We start from the raw sequence: 23,418 nt of genomic DNA, 5'->3' as shown, positions 1-23,418 counted from the left end.
CGAATCCCGTACAGGCCTGATTTTTTTCAGGTTTGATTTTCGCTATTGCTTAAATAGCGCTATGTACTGCGAGGATCGTGCATCATATGTATAATATTGTTGATTTAAGTTGTTGTCCTTCTCGAGAATAAAAAGAAAGGTTTGCGAACCACGCAATACTCACGATGCCGGTTTTCTCCTTCCTGGAAAAAGTCCCTCCTAGATGCAATTTAACAATCAAATGTAACTCGTTAAAATGATCAAAAGGTTTCAAATCCGAAAGTACAAAATTGTTTGAAAGTGTACCATTGAGGGCTGGTAAAAGCGAGTTCAAAGCCATCTACACAAAAACGCTTAATCAAATATAGAAAACAGATATGGAGAGAAGAAAATCATGTCTAAAATGTAAGCGTACCTCGCCTCTTCTTGATTCATCTAGAAGACCCCTACAATAGATAAAACCCAATATTTACCAAGTCAATTAAATAGCACAATTTTGGCTTACCTTGAATAGGCTCCATTAAGCTAAGAGCATTTGTTTTTGTCTTTGTTTTTGTTCTTTTGTGCGAGTCACCAATAACCAGAGATGAATAAAACAACTGGTTTCTGTTAACTCTTTGTGACTCGTGTGACAAGATAAACTGGAAAGAGAGGCTCTGCTCGTTGCCTGTGATTATAGAGATAGTTTGCAAGATCGGTCTGAGATTTATGGTTGATAGCTTAAAACAAAATCAACATGAAGAAAATGACTAAATTTGGTAATGGCTTCCTTTTTGTTGGTTCTACGGTAGATGATAAGATCGACTGCAAAAATGGATCGAGGTTCTGACCTTTCTGTAGAGAGAAACAGCAAGGTTAACAGTTTTACCCAGGGGACATTCATTGCATACCCAGGGGATATCCATTGTATACCCAGGGGACATTCATTGTATACCCATGGGACACTCCTTGTATACCCAGGGGACATTTATTGTATACCCACCGACTGAATACTTGAATAGAACTCAGTATAAGAATCAAGTAATTCACTTGTCTTTAAAGCATCGCCGGCTTACCTCCTCTTTGAGTATTGTTGTCATTGACTTGATCCTTTTACCTGCGAAAAATGCAGAATCGAGAAATTAGAACAAAAAGTATGGACTCCAACAGCTAAAACTGCAGGAGGGTGTCGGTAATATTCCTATGACAGAGAATCACGTTGGGCAAACAACCTGTCACACTTGACATTGTTTTCTGATTAGCTTAGATTGACTAATTTATCAGTCCTATAACCCCTCTTCGCTGTAAGTATGTTTCAAAAAAGCTTTTTTTCGCTCAGTAACGTCACGTTGCTTATTAATCTATTCTTCTATTGATTTCATCCTGTATTCTTTTCATTCTATCTGTGCATAGGATATATGAGTGGTGCAAAACAGTATACAACTTATCCGCTTTATCACCCATCTTGTCAGGGCCAAACATTTTACTGAATTCCTTTTCTGGTGAAAGGAAGTTGAACAATAATCCGCTTCCCTTTAGCAGCGGATTAGAACACAAATACTAGAGAACAGAAAAACAACAAATTGTTCGAAGAATTCATTCCAAGCCTCGAGATTCATTCATGCCTCATTCTCACCTGGAAATATTTCTCAAACTGAACTCTGCAAGCATCGAAATAAGTAGCTGTACTCTTCTGCGAAACTGATTTTAAAGAATTACGCTTCGGTGGAAGAAGCGAGTCATCGATTGAACCTGCAAGAGACAAAATGAAATGAAATCATATGCACGAAGCACTTTTTAGGAGTGTCGAACGGGAAAAAAGACTCGTCTAGTGGGTCTCATGGGTGTTTCTCTCATCTTGCGCGTGCTGGCTGATAAAAATGACCCTGTGTCTATGCCTTTTAGTTTGGTGTGATATTTCCAATGGAAATAATTCAAAGCAAACATGGATCAAAATCCAATACTTACCGTGGAATTCTTGTAACTTGCTTTGAAGAACAAAGAATTCCTTATACCGCCTGTTGATTTAAAATAAACATCAAAGGGCGATTAAAACTGTTAAAACCAAGTCTGTAAAGGTCCAACTTCCTCTTACAAGGACTTGCACGATAGTTTCCTCTTCGCGACTATTGTGGGTAATATGAACAAAAAAGGAAACGATATTACCAGTGCCTTCGCCACTTTCAAAATGGAAAAGGTAAGAGGAATGTTTAGCAAACTTCGATTGCTTTGTGAAAAAATGTCAAAATCGTGAAATTCGTTTAGTTCCTCAACAAAATATAGAATGGAAGGGCATCTGTATAACTTGAACTCCCCTTACTAACAGCAGTCTCTGCTTTTCGGTGAAGTTCGTCGCACGAGGGGAAAAAATCAGTGCGCCTCGCACCTAGAGTTCTGCGCGGTGCGCTAACATCGTTATTTTTTTCACTTAATTTGTTTTGACTCGTGCGACAAACTACGCCGAAAAGGAAAGACTGCTCGTAATCTGGGAAGCTGATGACAAACAGTAATTAAAACCTACCGTGCTACATCCCATCGGGTCACTACAAAGAAAGGGAAAAAAGAAATATAAGTTCACTGCTTGAGCTTCCCCCCCCTTTTTACCAAAATGCATGCATTTCTAAACCGCTTTACCAGTACCGTACCGTTCCTCAAGAAAGTAGTAAAACGAAAACAGGGATTTCTTTCATTTGGATCACTTTCACTGCTCCTTTAACGGGTCACTCACAAAGTGTAAACTCACAAAGCGATTTTGCCATATGCGTGGGTTCTGGAGGAGCTGGGGTGCCTTGAAGGCGTCAGTTTTCAGGGGTAGTGCTAGTTTGGTATCCATTGAAACCGTTTCACACTGGACTAAAGAAGGGTGTAAGGGACTGAGAGGAATACGCTCATAATCAGAAATACACTCGCAAAGTAACTGTGGAATGAGGGGACACTCGAAGGAACCTCGAACATAGCTATGGAAAAATACCTAACCACTTCAGTGGAAACAGTAAGAATAAAAATACCTCGCATTGAACCCTTTGTCGAACAGCATGTTTCATCTTAATGAACCGTTCTTATGTTGAAACTGGTAGCTTAAAATAGTAATAGTTATTATAATTTTGACTTTTAATTATCGTCACCTTGTTATCGACTTTGTTGCAAAGAAAGCCACTTTTTGCTGAAACTATACCTTTTTTATTTCAAAAGGTGGCCAGCGTCGCTTTGATTATTTGAAAACTATATACACCGTTGATAGAGCATGAAGCGAACTAGAGCCTGGCTTGTAACTCTAAAGAGAAGATGATGGAATATGAAAAATTGCGCGTTTAGCTTCAAACCTTGAATCACCAGCTCGCACTCACCGACCGAAGACTTTCACGAAGTGCATTATGGTTACAAATCTCCATGGAGCAAACGCAAATAACTCAAAAGGCAGCAGTAAGTTTGGAAAAGAAGTTCGCACAAATATCCAGAGATTTGGCGGAAACGGAAGCTGGAATCATGAGAGCGTAGAAACATTGGTTGAAAAAGATGGAAACCATAGGAAGAAGAGAACACCTCTCCGATCAAAACATAAAGTCAAGTAAACAGGGTCAAAGTCGCTGAGGGATAAACTATTTAGTGCAACAACCTGCTGATGAAAAGGATGACACATTTGTTGGGTAAAAGTAAATTCTGTCTTCGTTGATTTTGTGATGGAAAATGCTCTGATTGTTCTAGAATACCTAAAGGTTCTACGACGAAAAAGAGGAACTTTGATTTCGGAATAGCGGCAATTGTACCTGATGTATATTTACAGCATACGCACCTTCTTCTGCATCAGCTCTTTCCACAGATATAATAAACATACATTTCTGCAAAGCAAAGAAACCTTTTATGTCATGCATGAAAGTCTATTACTGCTCTCAGTTACAGTAATCGAGAGCAAGCGAACACACCACAGTTAACACTAGTTTAAGGATTCACTCTACTATCTTTGAACAGGGTGACCATTCCTATCACTAGACTGATCCAACAGAATTTTAAAGGATCTGGTTTGATTGTCAAAATGGAAATTACAATTTTCCAAGTCAACCGCGTTACAGTCATTAAAGTTTACGATATCCTTATATAATAATATTTTACTTAATGCACATAATTCTTGATGTAGGTTGTAATTTTTTATTGAATATTTTGTTGTGGGCTTCCTAGAAAGTAGGCTGATAGGTTCTAAAGAAACTATTTAGGGCTGTGTCGGTGGGGGTAACGAAATAATTTTGGGTTGTGTGTGCTTTTAAAGGCAGAAATTTTCTGCCTTTAAAAGCACACACAACCCACAATTCCTCTATTCGCTCCGACGAAGGGCTAACGCTTGAAATGTAAGCTTTTGTAATCGTTACGATGGCCAATTTACCATTAAACTTTTGTTGATATATCCAAATTATTTCCTGGAAAGTAGCTTGTAGCTAAGTGTGGTGCTACATTAAATAAAGAAGAACTACTACTACTACTACTACTACTACTACTACTACTACTACTACTACTACTACTACTACTACTACTACTAAATGATAAGGTTATTTCCTCCTCACTTTAACCTGCAATGGTAGCCTATCCCTGACGTTCAATTAGTAAAACAAAACGCGAAAGCAAAGGGCGCGATGGTAGCGAATGAGTGAAAAAAACCCGGAAGGTTTGGGTCGGGTCGCGTACTTAATCTCAAGACCCGACCCAATCTTCCCGGTTTTCACTTGAAGTAAAATGACCAATCACCTGTTTAGTTTCCATGATCACGTGAGGAATCGTTATCTTCCACAAGCTGAGGTCACGCGTCTCCTTTTCTTCCACTCCTTCATTTTCTTCTTCACTTTCCCAGTCACAATCCTTCAAACAAATGAATAAAAATTCGTTTTCGAGCTTTTGCAAATCACGAATTGATTTCAGGATCAACATCGATGACCATGATTCAATTGCTCTGTGATCCTTTCACTGTTCACCTACATTCAAACAATTCCAAATCGTTTACACTACTAAGTTAGTTGGTGAAAGTTGTAGAGTGTTACCGGAGGTGTGTCTGGGATATCACACGGGTCCTCTTCATACGGTGAGTCATCTAGTCTCCCTCGCAGCCGTTTTTAGTCTCGTCACGCAACGCTTCTCCCCACAAACGGCTGCTCACATTCGAACAACATTCCTTTCCGCTACTTCAACCAATCACTATTTGGGTTACATGTGTTGAGAACTGTACGCGCCAAAGTAGTCTATCCAATCATATTGTTTGTTTCATCTTCGAGTTCAAAGCTTTGAAAATGGCGTCCTTTGAAGAAGCGTTTAATGTTGTTAGTAATACATTTCGAATTCCTAGTTTAAATGCGCAGCAAAAAACTGGAATTAGGAAAATAGTTGAGGAAAGAAAGGATGTATTTGTCAATCTTCCTACTGGTTTCGGGAAATCTCTCCTGTATGAAGCACTACCACTCGTGTTTGATCTTACCTCACAAGAGCCTGGTGATATTGTCGTCGTTTTCTCACCATTGGGGAAAGCCTTATGAACGACCAAGTGTCCCATTTGAGGGAGCTAGGGCTAAAAGCTGGTAACATAAGTTCACTTGAGGGTGGTAAACGCACTCGTGTCGAAAGCGGCGAATATTCCTTAGTTTACGGATCCCCTGAAGCGTGGTTAAGGAACGAACGCTGGAGATTTATGCTGACGAACTCTGTGTACTCCATGCCAAAAAACTCTGTGCCATTGCCGTCGATGAAGCGCATGTAGTAAGGCAGTGGTAAGTGTTTCAATAAAAACGAGTCTGCAGCAAAATGTTATTTTACATGTATGTTTTAAATTAAGCAGTATAAAGGAAAGGACAAGAATGTAAATATTGTAAATAGAAAATGTAAATAGTTTAGTCAGTATTAGTATTACACTGTGGTCTTATTTTGGTTATCGTTATTTTATTCTGTCTGTGTTATATTACACATGATCACCTGTAAAAATGTTGTGTCTAAATACAAGACATTATCATTGCAGTATACACTTCTGAGTGCTTCAGATTACCAATAAAATTGATATTGGGTGCCATGGTGTAGCCTATTTGATTGTCACTACTACATAGATAAAAGCTAAACTTTTTAAAATTTTATACCCCTAGACCCTAAAAGGAAGTAAATGTCCCATCAACCTATTAAAACTATGCTTGAAACTAACGTCATTTAGGGAACTTAGTCTGACAGGACCTGTCCCGACACAAATAAAACCTAAAAGTTCTAAGATGGTAGACCCCTAGACCCTAAAATGGAGATAAATGTCCCATCAACTTATTAAAAACCTATGCTTGAAGCTAACGTCATTTGAAGAACTCAGTCCAATAGGACCTTGAAAGTCCTGACAATGTTAAAGGAGCTAGAGACCACAGCTTTCTGCATGTTCCTTAGCAATGAATGACACTAGTATTATTATTATTAAATTATTAAAATTTATAAAGTTTTTATTATATTATTATTATTATTATTATTAGAAATTTCATTATAGATTAATGCTGTCTATTTTCCTTTTGATGTGTTGGGGAACATCACAAGATAATGGAGCCTTCTGTGAGTCTTACTTCAACCTTCTGAACATGAAAAATGCAGTAGAAATTAAGGAAAGTCAAAATAAATCAAATGTTGCTGATGTTGTGCAGTATATGGATAAGGACATGGAACTGGAATTGTATTTTGGCTGGCTTACTGATGAACTGAAACAGAGTCAGGAAAAAACAGAAAGAACACTTATTTATTGCCAGACTATAAGATAATGTGGTTTACTTTATGCTACCATTAATGTTTTACTTTAATGTTTATTGGAAATGATTCAAAACATGTGCTTGTTGAAATGTTGCATTCCTGCACTCCTGAAACCAATAAGGATAACATTTTGGAGTCCTTTCACAGAGTGGTGGAAATCACTGTGGGGGAGGGGGTTGGGGAGAACAGTACAGCTTCTTTGGCCCTCCTAAATTGTGGTAAGAAAATGAGTGATCTAATAAATTCATCATATTTTTAAATCAGATTACTGGTCAATTTCATTGTCTGATTAGTGACATAAATTGTGTGCTACTCATACTCTATCATAGCAATTGAAAGTTTTGTCATGTGAAGTCACAAAAGATGGAACATCTGTTTGAGATTAGTTACATTTCACTTGTGAAGAAAATACTGTATAACAACAAACATATGAAACATGCTCCCAGTTGGCTTGTTAGCTCAATTGGTAGAGCGCTGCACTAGTATCGCAGAGGTCAGTGGTTCGAATCCCGTACAGGCCTGAAATTTTTTTCAGGTCTGATTTTCACTATTGCTCAAATAGTGCTTTACTGCGAAGGATCGTGCTCATATACGTAAAATACTGTATACATGTACATGTAATAGAGAAAAGTAATTTATGATAATGGTCTGAAGTTTGATTAAGAATGCTATGAAAGATTCCATGGGTTATATTGACCAATTGATTCTTTGAAAATTGAATCTCTTCATTGGTGCTGCTGCCAGTATCAAATTGTATTTGATTTGTAGTTGGCTATAATCATCTCATATCCAACAAGCTCGAGTGGAATAACTGTTTTTATAAAAACGTTAAATTAAATTATTAAATTTTATTAAATCTTTAGCTCCCTTTTAATTTTAAGCTGACACGTACGCTTGCCATATTTGTAGATTATGGTATATTGGCTGATATACCGTAATGGCTAAGCCAATAAAAAGTCTTGAATTGCATTATCCAATGATCTAGTTTTTAATAATAGTCATTATTCAGTGAGATTGCAAATCTTTCAGACTTTTGAATAGATCAGATTCATATGAAGACATTTATATCAACTTCATCTATATCAGTAGTTGCAGCACCTGGGTACTTCTTGGGTTAAAATCTGGGCTAACAGACTTTTTCAGGGTCCTGTTTTGACATTTTTTGGCTGTAACAGTTTGTCATCATTGGCACATACTTGTCACTAGGCTCTCATATATTGTACATTTGTGCTGTTCCAGACTATTCATAGACTACTTAACACTGCAGTGGCATACTGAATAGACAGTGCGAATTCTCAAAAGCTATGGACTACAGAATTCAATTTCCCATGAGGCAACACAAAAAATGTTTTGTTTACTGTTTATCTAGCTCTGATACCCCTGAGCATGTTTTTCTTGTGTTTGTTTATCCAGTGATAATTTTGAGGCATCTAGATCAATACACCATTAGAACCAATAGGAAATCTTGCCGGAGTATAACGTCCCTCTTGGCTGATCGTGGTAGAAATATTAGAATTGGCTGTAGCATTAGAGGTACAAGTCGTATAGATCGGATCGAATTGTAAACATTTCGAGGATTTCCCACGGCACGAAGCTTGGATTTCTCCACCGTCGCTCTCAACGCTCAATAAGCGCTTCTTTCTGGGAAGTTCTCGAACCTTCAAGATTCCCTTCAATTCATCTTTGAACTCTTCAAGATGAACAGAGGCCTTTTTGAACTTGATCAATCGTCGGTAGCAAGCTTTACAAACTGACAACTCGCTGGTCGCTGAATAGCAGCTCACATTCACATCCAGACAGGAACAAATATTCGCCGGAAAATCAAAAGAACTTTTTTCCAAAAACATAAATAGCTTCTGGCTTTCAGACATATACCAAACTAAAAAATTACGACTTAAGACTGAGGAGGTTTTACTAATCATCAAGATATCGACGATGTTTCCCACCATTTGGATGTCATAATTAGACAGATGAGCGGTATTCTCCTGTTCAATAACCAAACTATTTGCATAAAAGCCATTCAAAGCTGAGTTACGTCTTCTTTTTTTAATTTGTGACAGAAGGCTGCTTTGTTGTCAGAGTAAAAATAGAACAATTACTTGAGAACTCATTATTGCGCGTCATGAACAACTCTTCATAAGTTTTAAAAAAATACCTATGGAACTCACGTCCTTTTTCTTTCCTTTGCCAAATTCATCTTGAAAAATTTTCGTAAGACAACGTGGGGAAGGGGGGGAGGGAGGGAAGAGAGGATTCTGGTTGTTGAGTCAAGATAAATTCACCAGATGCCCCTATAAGGCTCTGTAATAGTCCTATAACCCCCCTACGCTCATTGACAGTAAATTGTTAGTCAGTATTCTATAGTTCTCCTTTATACTCTGTTGACAACGACCGATCCCTCCTCCGCTCTCCCTGAAAAAACCATGGGATCCCCTCGGAATCTCCCACTCCCTAAGGCAATAAATAAGGACTGGTCCCTTGGGATTAAGGAGTCTTAGCTCCTAAGCTTTATTAACCATAGCTGCTTGGGTACCAGATTGGGTCTTGACATCTAAGAGGAGTCAATCTTCAGTTTGAGGGGGGCCCGTTAACCGGCATTCGATTTCAGTTATTTTGAATAATCACTTTACTTTTATCAGTTTTAATTTCATATAATCTTTCGCATCAATACTCCACTAAGTTTTACAAACTGCGCAACCTTCTATAAACTAAAGTATGTATGTAAATCCTGCTTTGTCCCACCCGACAAAAAACTGTGTCATTGTCAGTTTTGCCTGATTAGCTGTAAAGTTGATGCCAATCAAGAAATGAATGATTTATAATCTTCTGCACCAGCAATGATCGTAAACCGGTAGAAAATCTTGTGATCTTGAATATTTCCTCTTTTTACCATACCAAAATTTATTTCCAGGGGTGTTGCAGTCGAATAATTTTGTTTGGAATAAGGCATAAACTTGCGTCCGTGAACTAGTTTCTTTTCAAAGGGAGGGTGGCTAAAATCGCTTGACACAATCACTGAATACATACAAAAGACTACAGGGTCGGTACTTTGCTAAATTTTCCAAAACGCACCCCGAATAAGGAGGCAACAAATGTATATGATCGAATTCTGAGCGAAGTTTATACTTAAGTTACTAAGACATTATTAACCTTTCCAACCTCAATTTAGTAGGTTTAAAAGTCACTGTTACATAAATTTAAAGCAAAATCTTAAAAAACTTAGGAATTCAAATGTTGTAGACACATGAATGGAAAGCTGAGTCAGTTCTGTAAAATTTTTCTATCTTGATCATCCATAATTCTGACATGAAAATATCTGTCGCAGTATGCCAATGGTAGAATATCGAATGTCTTTCATTCTCCAATAGTAAATAATTGGACTCAACGAGGAATTTACAAACGTTAGAGTCTGAGAGAAACAATAAAAATGACATGATGCTGTGCTGCTGAAGCGATGTAGCCCAAAATTTAACCGGACAACAACACTAGTAAGAATATATTAGCATGTAACAAACTATGAATACAAAATATAAATAGAATACCCTGACGACTGCAGATTTTCTCTGCTTCCTAGCATCGTCCATTCACCATTCGGCGCTGCTTGTTGAACTTGTAGGGCTTCAATTTGATTTTTATGGCGTTTTGCTGCAAAATAAAGTCTGCAACTTATAACTGCTATGCAAATAAAACAAATACTCCAAATTACGATAACTACAACTTTAAGGTGGATCCAATTCAAGGAAACTGCTGAAAAAACAATATTTAACACCCACGGTAAAATCACCACACCAACGACACGCCTGTACGTCACAAGCTCCTAATATCTGAGATGAATTTGAACAGCCAAGAAACTGTCCCCGCTCAGAGCCATGACACCGAGGAACAATGTGTTAGAAAGTGCATGCAGATTTCCACCGAACAACTTGACAGTAAATGGGCTATAGTACCTTGAAATCTTCAATGCAATTAATAATGGCCGGGCTATTAAACCAACAGCAAAATCAGAGACAGCAAGACTCAGCAGTAATATTTTTAGAAGCTTTGGTGACGACGACAGTCTTTCTCATGACGTGGATTGTTAAATTGTTCAAAATGATGGCAATCGGGGGATGTTATTAAAACTGGTAACGGGAAAGGGATAATAAGGAACGGGGAAAGGGGAAAGGGGAACGGGGAACGGCGAATAGGGAACGGGTGTACAACGGTAACCCACCTGAGAATTCAAAATGGCGGCGTAAACGATGTTTACAAACACTGATTTTATCGCTAGGTCGCCGCTTGCAGCGAAATTAGACGACTCGCTTTTATTTAACTACTGCCAAGGCGAAGCCACGAAGCCTAGTATTCTGAGGCGAGTATTCGAAGTCAACGTTTCTGCAATGGCTGCCACCATCTGTTCTGACGTCCCTCTTTGTTTCTCCTTCTTGAAATTTGCATCTTTTGGCAGGGTTTGGGTATGTTGGTTGTTTGCATTGCCCAACAGCATTTTTTGCAGATAAGTAGCAAGGAGGTAATATTTTATATTAACAAAAATGAGCTAGGAAACGTAATAACCAGCCTAGTTATTGAAGTTACCGCATGCAGATATCTGCTTACCTTACCGCAAAATAACATCAGGAACATATCATTGTATCGACCCATAAACTTCCATGTAAACAATAGAGAAATCAAACATTGACAGAACTTTTAATAACATTTAATTTAACAGGAAAATATCAGTTATGTCTTCAAGAATGTCGGGTGTATGAATTCACATTCATGCTAATGCTTGCAATAATATTTACACTGCATTGATCATATTCAAGAGAGAGTGATTCCCATAATGGGCGTGAAAGTCATTCAGCTGTTTGCTTTACAACATTATTGACATTGCTAGGTTGTAACAGTGAGGATATTGGAGGTAAACTTCATTACCTTACTGTACAATTACTCTATGAATATAAGAATAAATGCCGCGAGCTTGTAATTCTGATTTGATTGTTCAAATGTTGTGCATGAATTGTAAGATACTTACCTCTCCGAGGATTTGATTTCTATGCAACCTGCAATGTGTGCCAGAAAAAAAACTAAATTTATGAGGCACTCAACATTTCAAAGTAAAGTCCTTCAATAAAACCTACTCTTACCGTCCATGCTTTTTGCTCCGACGATCGCGTTCGAAGAGCACGTACTCAAAACTAGTTGCCAGACAGTTTTAGTTCCCTTTACTCCGCCATTTTGAATTCTAAGGCGGGTTACTGCTGTACACCAGTTCCCCGTTCCCCGTTCCCGGTTCGCCGTTCCGTTTCTCGTTTCCCGTTTCCCGTTTCCCGTTGCCCGTTCTCCGTTCCCGTTCCCCGCTCCCCGTTCCCCGTTCCCCGCTCCCCGCTCCCCGCTCCTCGATCTCCGTTCCCCGTTCCCCGTTCCCCGTTCTTCGTTTTCCGTTTCCTGTTCCCTGTTCCCCGTTCCCCGTTGCCCGTTCTCCGTTCCCCGTTCCTCGTTCCCCGTTCCTCGTTCTCCGTTCCTCGTAACCAGTTTTAGTAACATCCGCTATCGGGGCTGATGATGCGTTCAAGTCAAAATTAACGATGGTCGCACTTGTCCAGGTTGACTCTTCTTTCTTGCATTTCTATTCTGTATTATGTCAAACACTCTCCTGTGTTTCACGGTGGCGAGGAGCTGTGCTTAGTGGTGAACTGGCGACCACTCGACGGGGAGCTACCAATAACTTAATCTTTGTTGACGAAAGGCCGGTCATCAAAATTCTGTATCAATAAGATCCACATTAATCCTAGTTATCTCAAAACGTTTTAATCAAAATTCGCAAATAGCATTCGCGTCCTTTTTCTTAAACTGACATAAATTTCTAAGATTTAAGTAAAAGAGTTTTGAATTTCCTATATTTCATGAAACGAACCTCTACTTTACATATTGGGATTGTCTAATATGCTAATGCATAGCGGGGGCAGCGAGACTCACAACTCAGGTTTTAAAACGGTGAATCAAACTAGAATCAAATTAAAGATTACCTATTTAAACAGTGACCTGAGAGGATGACAGTTTGGAAAATTTGTTCCAATGAAGTGTGCCAGATGATCATACGTCACTCAGACAAATTAAACGGTTATTTTTTTCATTTTGTTTTTGTGAAAAATTGAAACGAAACCGTAACTCTACTGTACGAGTCCCAAGTTTTTAAGTACCAACTGATTTCCCTTCAAGAAAAAATATTTTTGTTTCAACGCTGCGGTCTGAAGCATTAATACTTCCTCTACCAGGTGGCAATGACGCAAAAGAACTTGATTACGTACTTCAATCATTTCCGTCAAGGAAAACCAAAAAATTCATATGGAGAATTGTCAGCATAGCGTAACTGTTCTGGACATTTTTTAAAACACAAGGGCTACAGGAAGAAGAATGAAACCAGTTCTAACGCGCTTGAGTATCAACCAATTAACTGATAAGCCGCTACAGAAAGAATTCCCATGACTATCGCGTAGGAAATTAACTCTGAACTCCCGATTAAAGGGTACCTCAGAGTTTGGTCTAGCTTGACCAATAGGAACACAGTACAACTTAAGAAAATCGACTTTCGGCTGCAGGTGTGCGGAAAAACCTGCGAGGCACTGAAAGCTTAAGCGATATTGATTATTTAGAATTCATCGGTGTTTCTCCGAAAGGCTAAGCCCCATTTCCTCTATTTTGATAATAACATCAGACTCAGATTTTCATCATGAAAAATGGTTTATTTTCAGGAATATTTGTATTGAGGCGCGGGGAGAAAAAAAAATTTACACCATATACGCTTTGCATGAAGTATGTCAGTGTCAGATAAAGAAAAGAAGTCATCAATGAGGCTTCAAATATGTTATCTTCATTTTCTACTAAACGTCGTTGCAAAGGCTTTATCAAACACTCAGATCCTAACACAACAAAGATTGTCACAGAAACCCACTTTTACTGTCACGGTTTTTTTTTTTTTAATGGCACATTGAGCATCAGTAGCCCACAAATTTTTCTAACAAAATCCGATCAAAACCAGAAGAGCATAGATATGATTCTTATTGGAGCGCTTAAAATTAAGATTTTTATTCCAAGTATTCATGTGTCTTATGATAGAACGCATTATTTTTCATAACGATTTTTGTTATAAGTGCTATACACAGTACTAAAAGTGTACTAATTACTCAGTCAAAATTAAGGTCACAACCGCCTCAACTTTCTTGTAAATTTCTCGTAGTGTGGATGCCATGTGCTGTTCTTGTTCTTTCATGCGAAGATTTCGTTGGCACTGATTCTGATGCCGACTTGCATGGGAATATGTTCCGCAGTACGTCCATCATGGTTTGACGAATTGGTCTTATCCTCCAACAGTAAATAACAGGATTTAATGAAGAGTTGAAAAACATAACGGTCCGTGAGTAGCGAAGGAAACTGTCTGCACTTCCATGTATTGCAATGAAAATAATACAACAATACATTGGCAAATAACAAACTAAAACTACAAGATACACATACCGTGTACTGACTGCAGATTTTCTCGGCTTTGTAGCACTTTCTACCTGGCTATGCTGTGCTACTTGCTGTACATGTAAGCTTGCCTGGATTTGGTTTCTGTGGCGTTTGATAGCTTGATATAGTCTAAAATTAACAATTGTCATGGAAACGAAACAAAGACTCCAAATTATTGCGACGAAGGAGAAGGCTGTATACGCCTTCCCCCAAATCCAAACTAGTGAAATACCCACACTTGATATCCATGTCACGATCACTGCACCAACAACGCGTTTGTGAGTCACAAGCTCCTGATATCTGAGATGAAGATGAACAGCAAGGAACCTTTCTATACTCAAAGCCGTGACGCTGAGAAGTGAAGCGGTGCATAGAGCACATACGATGACCAGTAGCAGGGTGGATGCCAAGGAATTCTCCGAGGTGTTTTGCTTGGACAAAATGACAATTAGTAGGATGTACAATGGCTGAGCTAACAAACCAGCGATAAGATCAGAAACTGCAAGACTCAGGAGAAGTGTTTTGAAAGGTCCCGGTAAAGAAGAGGTTTTCCTCATCGCGTAGATTGTACAAGTGTTGAACACAATGGTGGTGAAAGATGTTATGGCGTTCAAGACGAGATTAACGATGTACCAGACGTCCATTCTGTGGTCAAAAAGAAAACTACTGTGAACATCGCCACAAAGAAGTTTACAGTAAACTGACTTCCAGCTTTCTGACTGGAGATCGTCATCCTATCGAACGTGTAGTTTTCGCTCCCTTATAGCCAACGATATCACATATCACATAAAACGTTCGCCTGTTACTTTCTGTTCTCATAAAATTACGTAAAAACAGGTGACATATTTGCTTAGCTTTATATTGCCTATACCCTGTAGTATGCGAATGACTGAACTCACTTCAGTTCAAAGTTAATAAATGGCAAGATGAATGACTTTCTCTCCTTAAATGATTTAACGACTGGTTCATGCTTAGCGTACGTTTATTGAGGTATAAATTGTTCCGTTTTATTTCGGAATACCCGTCACAATTTGTAATAAAATTAATAAAGCTTGTCGCACTCTGTATTAAAAGAGCTGCCATACTTTGTAACAAAGCCTGTCGCACTTTGTAACAGCTCGGTCTTTCTGTGGAAGTGCAGATAGTGTCCGTTATGGCGAAAGTCCTGCATCACCATCTTCGTCATTATTATTAATTTTCTTATCGTAATACCGAACTTCTAGATGCTGAGCTAATTGAAAAAGGAAAAAAAAAACATAGGGCGTAATAACGTAACCTATGTTCCTACCGGGATTATAACTTTCTATAATATACAACGTGCAGAAATGGTGGGAAACTAATAAAAATAATTAAAACAACTCGTGTCTCTTTAAAAACCTAATTTAAAAACGACGTCTTAACATGGATTGTTAGAAAAAATTATCACAGCTTTTTAATGACAAAGCGAGACTATTTCATTATAATGTGCGACAATTTCATTTCAAAGTGAGATGATTCTTACTAAGAGCTACAGAACACGGATGCACGCGGGAAGTTTAGAGAGCGCCATCGAAGCTTAAAAGTTGCTCGAGGCATAGCCGACAGCAATTACAGCTTCTCTAGCCTCTCGCAGCTGAATTGGACTGGAACGTTGCAGCCGAATGTGACTGCATACGCCACGATATATCCGCACGGCCGTAGGTACTAAGAGATTTATACCATTGTAACTCAATAGGAATGACATTGGACAAACACACGTCATGATGTTATAATGCATGTTAGGGTATGCACTTTGTAAGAAGCATTACGGATTTTTATTTAAATCTATTTGCATACTGTTGAGCACCAAATAAAGGGAATTTGTAATTCAGAATCAGAAGCGGATGTGAGTTTCTTAAGTTAGAAATACATTTATTGAGGTCTTGACAGTTTGTTAACCTTGAGGTTCCCTCGCCGGATTCGTGAAATGGCTGAGATTTTTGCGCGATGGAGAAAATTTTGAAACATTTATATTACTTTACTTAAAACAATTTATTCATCATTGAAATTGTGAGCACCAGTCAGTTCAAGCGGGGGCGAGCTCACCTGCCCTTCTTAAAGATGCACAAAGAAACATTAAAAAAAGGCTGAGAGATGAGCGTGTCTGGCGAATAGCACACGTAGTCTTAAGCTTCGAATAGAGCAACAAAATCGATATTTGTTAGTTCCTTCTTTTAGCATTAATTACCGTGCATGACGAAGAAAGGAAGAGTTTATGTGAAGCTTATATCTTTTTCTATTAGCTTCCGCGATGAAATTTACTCCTTTGAAATAGAAAGAACACTAACATGTTTGTGATAATTTGTCTGTTGTCTCACCTTCACACAAGATAAAGTTGGAGGAAGTGAAAGTGATCTCAATACTGAACAATTTTCTAAATATAGGCGCGTAAATACTGAAAGCTTTTCAAAATATTAAGAATCGACTCAGTTCTTCAAAGTCACTCCTATTTACCCTGAATTAAGCTCTTATCGAATAAGTTACGAAGTATTGCTTGCAATTTTCGAAAACCATACATGATAAATACCTTTCAGTTCTCAAAAACTTGAGTAAGAGTCATGTTAAACTTCAGAGTTCCGGCATAGTTAATAGAGGGGACTGGTTATGAAGGCCGGCATACATCAGAGAGCTAGGTTATTGTTCGAGTTTATCGAAGCCAACCAAGCGTGACCGTGCACACACATTCAAGATGGCGGGGGGCTAGAAGACTTGTGTACGTGGTTTGATCTGTTTCTAAAGCGTCATGATGTAGTTCTGTCCACCGGGACAGTTTATTTAAGTATCTAAACGCGAAATTACAATTCCTGGCGACAACTATGCCGTGTTTGGTTGCGGTACATGTCGTAGAACGAAAGGAATCGGCATATTTAAGTTGCCCTCGCTGCGAAATGCCGAAAAATGGCGCAAAGAGTGGCTGAATCAGCTGACCAAAACAAGAATTATCGATAAAGATTTCCAAAGTCAAACTGATAAAGGAAATGTATTTACATGTGAGAAGCATTTCGATCCAAAGGATATCAAAACGTGTAAGTATTCGAGTAAAATATCAATCAAATGGTACCAGGAGAAGATCAAGAAATAACTCTTAGTCCAATGACTATATTTGATGGATGATTTTTGTGCTCACTCTATTGTATTAACTAAACTATACTTGTTACCATTTCAATTAGCTAAAAGTAATTATAAACCGTGACAAGTATTTATTTGATTCCAGAGAGATGAGGAACATGGGTTTCATGCATACAGTCAGTAACAGCTTTTAAATGTAATGATAAAATGTTAATTTTGTATAACATCAATAACAATGTTTCTTGGGAAAAGTATAAGCCAGGTAACTTTTAATGCTCTTTAAAATCCTCTGAGTCAATCAATACAATTTTAGCAATATGGTGAAAAGTCATTAAAATTTATATTGGACTAGGACTGCCTGTCATTTTCAGATTCTTTACAAGCTCTGCTTATTTCCTTACGTAGCGCTTTGGATTCCAACTGCTTTGCTTGTACCTTATGCTTCTATATGATATCCTTTGCGAAAGAAAAGGAGCGGACTCTTACATACACTTGAATGATGTTATGTAGTACATCTCTGGCAACAGTGCTTTCTGCTGTAAGTTCAGCATCAGAAAAAATTAAATGATATGCAGAGACTACATCTATGTCATGGGTAGATCCTGATATAGTGTCAGTACAATCAAGCTTTCTTATGTCAGCCTTTGAAGTTTTATTTGTTTGGGTATTCTTTGTTATTGTCCATAAGCCTCCACGATTTAAAGATGAAGTTAGCCTCTGGCTATATGAAACAGCCTGGTCATCTGACTTTCCAGCCTTAAGAATTGAGATTGCTTGCTCAATTTCCGGTGATTTTTTACTATTTGCCAGTTTGTTATGAAGTTTATGTAGAACATATCCTCCTATGTACTGTAGTCCTTTCTCCTTGCTGCCAGCCAATATAAAATCTACCACTTTGGTAGATAGCAATGTCGCAGCATCCCTAGACAACCCCTCAAAATAAATTACTGCATGTGAGACTACTGCAGAGTAGAAGGAAGTATAGAATCGTTCTGCGTTGCCAGACTTGACCAAGCGACCATACATGTTTTTGATTTCGCTTATACCTCCATTTGCTGGATTTGTTTGGTAGGTGTTTATTTCCTCTCTAATCGAACTTGGATACAATTTCTATCCAACTATTTTGGCTTTTGCTTTGTGGATGATTTCACAATAAATCTCGAAGGTGAATTGCTCTGTTTCCCTTGGCTTTTCGGACGAATCTGCACTATTTTGGTCTTTGTGCTTCGCTGTTTTGTGTCGCTTTGACCCACTCTTGCTTTTGCACTTCTTGGAACACAGTTCGCATACTAGGTCATCGAATTCGACCTATTGCAAATAGATATGATATTAAAAAGATTACAGAATACCCGACATAAAAGCACGATAACAGTTGAACTCGATCTTGTCAAACATACCGAAATGGTAATAGCAAAACAGTTGTTTTCTCTCGCTTTTTAAACTGATGAGGAAGGTTATAATAGTTACATCGTCAGCAGCTTCTGTAAAGTATTCATCTAGCTCTTCTTCTTCTTCTAAAATGTCTAAAATGGCATCAAAATCGTCGCCGAAAATAAAAAGTTCACTACTATCCGCCATGTTGCCTTGTAGTGCAAATCAAGGATGTGCACGTTCGCGTGACATCACGGTACGTTTCAACCTCAGGAGCCGAACAATGGGCCGGCTCTTTCATGTATGCCGGCCTTCATAACCAGTCCCCTCTATTAACTATGGTTCCGGTTATCACGGTCGTGTCTTCGTCTGAAAAGCATACTACTCTGCTTTAGGTTTATTCCTGATAGCTTACAAAAACAGCTATAAATAGCTATGGTAACAAAATGTGTTATCAGTTATCATGTCGCCGCGATAATTGGCTATTTTACCAAACAGATTGTTTTTCCATATAATGAGGAAAATGTCTGCGATTCGCTGCGTGTAGGAAGATTGATCATGAACTCATTTCAACTCTCGATATGGAGAGAATTGAAAAATCGGCAACGAAAACAGATACACAGGATGAATTTTTTAAAACTGACTAACTTTAAGTAACAATAGCTATAACATTGGAAACCGAACGCTAATATTTCTGTCTACGTAAGTTGGGAACAATTTTTAGTGTAATAGAAAAATCCGAGCCATTTCATCTTTACATACTCACTTTGTAAGTTGGGAATTAAGAGGAAATGAATGCCCAATTACACTGAAAAAGAGGATAGATCACAGGTGGCCCAAGCGTGCTGTGTGTGTGGCTTTTGGATGTAAAGTTTATTAAAGGCGATAACTAACATATTAGGATCGAATTTCAAGCATACGTGTTGGCCGCTAAGAAAAGAAAAAATTAAGAAAAATAAGAAAAATTTAAAAGGATAATAAAAGCGAGGAATAAAACATGTGCAGTCTCCTTACCTTATTTCCGTACCTGCTTTGTTGCCAACGGTCGTTTTGACGACTTTCTTTGTAACGCGTGTGGAGCTACCGTATAAAAAAAGTATAAAAAAAGTATAAAAAAACTTAAGGCTAGAAACTTCAACCGGTCCCGGAGACCAACCGTCGCCACTCGAAGGCCGACAAATTGCACAAAAGTCGACCTATCTCTCTCAAATTTCCACCCGTGAGAGCGCTTACTTATTACCTATCCTTTCTAGTGGCAAAAGTTTCCAAATTCCGCTGCATCGATCCGAGAGCCGCTCCGTTTTACCACCCATTCTGGCTAAATCGCTTTGTAGGTACGCGTATCCTTTTGCCCTTACTGCGGGATTCAAATATCAAAGCGCATCAGAGCTAGCCCAAGCTCTGTCACGGGCTCTTTCACAGTGAATAATTATAAAATTAAACGAGACTTACCTGGAAGTTGAAGTTTGATTGGGATTCTATCAGTCATCACAGAGCAGAGATTACACGAGATCATTACGCATGCGCATAACTGGTCATTTTTTTAAAAGGGTACTATGAGTGGCCACATGAGGGTCTATATGCAACAATGACAAAGGTGCACTCCACTGTGCAGGGAGGATTCAGGTACCATGAAGGGTGGGCGTGTAATCTCTGCTCTGTGATGACTGATAGAATCCCAATCAAACTTCAACTTCCAGGTAAGTCTCGTTTAATTTTATAATTCTATCAGTCATCACCGCAGAGATTCCACGAGACTTTAAAGTCATGTGGTCACTCTGATTATCCACATTTCTACAAGGGAGACATCCCTGGAGAATTTCAAGTTTGCTTTAATCAAGCACTGAATTTAAGCTGAGTATAACACCAACATAACATCCAAAAACTGATTGCATAATGTGGGGGTAGTGGTGAGATAAACATGCATCCCCCATAAAAATAACTAGAGTTCCAACTCTGACTTGTGACAAAGTAACTGCATAACAGAACAAATGTTAACATTTCACAAGATAGCTCTCCAGTTGAAAATGAGTGAGTCTAATCGCTATATGGATTAGAGGACAACAACATAATGGGTTCTGACAGTAAAAAATATACAAGTGTTCACACTGCAGACAGAAGAACATGTCCAAAACTATTTTCGCTTGACCTTGCTATTGGTTTGTTATAAAACTTGTTGAACACACAGTCACTCCTCCAGCTAGCAGATTTCATTATTGTTTGTAAGGGGACCTTGTTGAACACTTTGCTGGTAGAAGCTGCTCGTGTGCTATGTGGTGTAAACATTGTAGTGTCTACGCCTGAGAGTGCCATAACTTCTTTAATCCATCTGGATATGGTCTCTTTTGACACTTTCTTATATGGCCGTATAACACTGATAAACAACTAATTTTCCCCATCCCGTAAGTCTTGTGTCCTACTCAGGTATTCCTCAAGTGTTGAGGTCACACACAATTTCTCATCTGAGGTGAATCTGGGTATGGTGAGTACAGGCTGTTCCCTACCTGGTGCAGATTGTTTTACGAATTGGTCAATGTAAAACAAATAAGATTTGTCCTCAACCATATGCATATTCTTAAGGCTCATTAGATGGATTGTCTGACAGCGTTGACCTGTTACGAGTGCACACATCATGATCAATTTGTATGTAAGGTTTTTCAAACTAAGATCCGATAGTGGATGAAGTGTTTGAAGATATCGAAGAACAATTGAAGTGTCCCACATGGACGTATATCTGGGTGCTTGATCTCCAGGAGTTACAGATCGTTGCCTGTACTGCTGCTGAAAAGCCTTTGTTTGCAAGGGATCTCCTGACAAAAGGCAGGCCATCAGTTTGAGCTTCACTCCAAGAGGATGAGGTCTGTCCCTCTTGAAGGGCAAGTGGACATTGGTCTTCTGTGGAGGTAGTAGAATGGGTCTCTTGATCAACAGACGCAGGAGCCTGGGGTACCAGGGTTGGGATGGCCAATTTGGGGCAATTAAGATTGCAAGTGACTTTTCCCTCTCGATCTTCGGCAGTGTGTGTGGCAAAACACTAAAAGGAGGAAAAGTATATACAAAATAATTACTCCACTCAATTGTAAATGCATCAACAGCAAGTGCATTTGGGTCTGAGAACCATGAAACGTAGGGGGTAATCTGACAATTCAGTCTTGAGGCAAACATGTCAATGTTTGGCTGTCCCAGAATTCTTGTGACCTCTCTGAAAATATTTGAATCTTGTTTCCATTCAGTTGAGTCATCAAAAATCCTGGACGGTTTGTCGGCTACAATGTTATCCTTCCCCACGATGTGACTCACTATAATCCAGACTCCCCGTGGGATACACCACTCCCATATTTCCCTTGCCATTTGATTGCATGGCAGGGAATGGGAGCCCCCCATGTCACGGATATAAGCAACAGCAGTCGTGTTGTCGGTCAACACTTTGATAGGAGTCTGGTTTAGATTTTTACATAGAGCTTGAAGCTCAAGGTAGACTGCCTTGAGTTCAAGGTAGTTTATGTGATAGTGGGATTCTGAGGCTGACCACCTTCCCCCAGTAGTATTGCCATCCAGGCTTGCACCCCAACCTTGGGTAGATGCATCGGTATATAGGGTTTGTGAGATTTTCCCCCTATCAATTTTTTCTTTTTGATATCAAGGCATTAGATATCCACCACAAAATATCAGATTTTGCTCTCCTAGAGAATTGCATGGACGAGTCAAAATCACCATGAGTAGACTTCAAGGCAGCAGCCTTTTCTATTTCTATCTGGCGGAAGTACAATTCACCATAATCAACTCCTGGCAGGGAGGAGACCATCATGCAAATAAGCTGTGTAACCTCCCTTACGGTAGGCATGGCTTGTTCCAATACCCCATGAGCTACCCCTTTGAGTTTTTGATATTTCTCATCTGAAATGGATATAGTCATGTCCCTGGAGTTAAGTATGAAACCCAGGTGGTGAATTGTTTGGGTAGGTGATGTCACAGATTTTTCTTTATGTGGCAAAAAACCTAAATCTTCAAGCAGGGTAAGGGTGTCATTTACATTACGTTGGCATTCATCAAATGTGTATCCAACTAGAAATGAATCATCAAGGTATCCACTTGAGATGTGCCCCATTCTCCTGAGTGCAGCAAAAACTGGTTTCATAATTTTTGTAAAAAGGCGTGGGGCAGACGAAAGGCCCTGGGCCAAACAGGTAAATTGGTATAATGTGTTGTTCCAATAAAATTTTAAATATTTTTGGTGTTCCCTGTGGACTGGTATAGAGAAATATGCATCTCGTAGGTCTATTGAGGCCATGTAGCACCCTGGTCTCATTAACTGGGTGCAGGTGTGAATTGGATCCATCTTAAAATGGTGAAAAACCACAAACTTGTTTAATTCTTTGAGGTTTAAAATCATACGGTATGTACCATCTTTCTTTGGCCTTAAAAATATATTTGAGATAACCTGTCCATGTTCATGATGACTTTCTTTTATGATTCCCTTGTCAAGGAACTGAGTAAGTTGTAAAGCAATATTCGAGCTTTCATCAGCTGAAAATCTGATTGGCCCCGGTACAGAAAACTGCACAGGTTGTACTAAAAATTCTATTTTGTATCCAGAGATAGCAGATAATATGGAGGAGTCCTGAGTGAGCTCTCTCCATTTTTGGAAAAAATTTTGGATTCGACCTGCTACTTTGGTGGCTGGGTTCCCTGCTGCAGTCAAATTTTCAGAGGAATGAGGCACACCATTTCCCTCAATCCCTGTCATACACACATTTGACACAT

At 38.9% G+C, this 23,418-nt stretch overlaps 3 protein-coding genes across 3 annotated transcripts; all 3 read right to left on the bottom strand.

Annotated features, from left to right (window-relative positions):
- Positions 1–1,400: 1,400 nt before the first annotated feature.
- LOC148721372 (sorting nexin-14-like) lies at positions 1,401–5,031 on the bottom strand. The gene is made up of 6 exons (XM_088737133.1): positions 4,986–5,031; positions 4,696–4,806; positions 3,752–3,797; positions 2,480–2,501; positions 1,927–1,976; positions 1,401–1,710 (listed from the first exon to the last, which is right to left on the bottom strand). The coding sequence occupies exons 2-6, from the start codon at positions 4,708–4,710 to the stop codon at positions 1,574–1,576; spliced, it is 270 nt and encodes an 89-aa protein (XP_088593259.1). The 5' UTR covers positions 4,711–4,806; positions 4,986–5,031; the 3' UTR covers positions 1,401–1,573.
- Positions 5,032–13,892: 8,861 nt separating this feature from the next.
- On the bottom strand, positions 13,893–14,872 carry LOC148721371 (melanocyte-stimulating hormone receptor-like). Its single transcript, XM_088736577.1, has one exon. It carries the CDS (start codon positions 14,838–14,840, stop codon positions 13,899–13,901), a length of 942 nt encoding a protein of 313 aa, XP_088592703.1. The 5' UTR covers positions 14,841–14,872; the 3' UTR covers positions 13,893–13,898.
- Positions 14,873–17,763: 2,891 nt separating this feature from the next.
- On the bottom strand, positions 17,764–19,236 carry LOC148721370 (uncharacterized). The gene is made up of 2 exons (XM_088736801.1): positions 18,751–19,236; positions 17,764–18,591 (listed from the first exon to the last, which is right to left on the bottom strand). Exons 1-2 carry the CDS (start codon positions 18,859–18,861, stop codon positions 18,394–18,396), a joined length of 309 nt encoding a protein of 102 aa, XP_088592927.1. The 5' UTR covers positions 18,862–19,236; the 3' UTR covers positions 17,764–18,393.
- Between the last annotated feature and the right edge of the window lie 4,182 nt (positions 19,237–23,418).

This window comes from Stylophora pistillata, chromosome 10 (assembly GCF_964205215.1).
Source record: "Stylophora pistillata chromosome 10, jaStyPist1.2, whole genome shotgun sequence".
NCBI classification, from domain to species: Eukaryota; Metazoa; Cnidaria; class Anthozoa; order Scleractinia; family Pocilloporidae; genus Stylophora; species Stylophora pistillata.
This window is presented reverse-complemented; position numbering and strand designations above follow the sequence as displayed.

Coding starts and splice junctions, on each gene's coding strand:
- LOC148721372 (XM_088737133.1), bottom strand. Junction 1,977..2,479: donor ACCCGATGGGATGTAGCACG/GTAGGTTTTAAT, acceptor TTAAATCAACAG/GCGGTATAAGGAATTCTTTG. Junction 1,711..1,926: donor CAAGTTACAAGAATTCCACG/GTAAGTATTGGA, acceptor TGTCTCTTGCAG/GTTCAATCGATGACTCGCTT.
- LOC148721371 (XM_088736577.1), bottom strand. CDS start 14,840: ATGGACGTCTGGTACATCGTTAATCTCGTCTTGAACGCCATAACATCT.
- LOC148721370 (XM_088736801.1), bottom strand. CDS start 18,861: ATGGCGGATAGTAGTGAACTTTTTATTTTCGGCGACGATTTTGATGCC. Junction 18,592..18,750: donor TTACAGAAGCTGCTGACGAT/GTAACTATTATA, acceptor TATTTGCAATAG/GTCGAATTCGATGACCTAGT.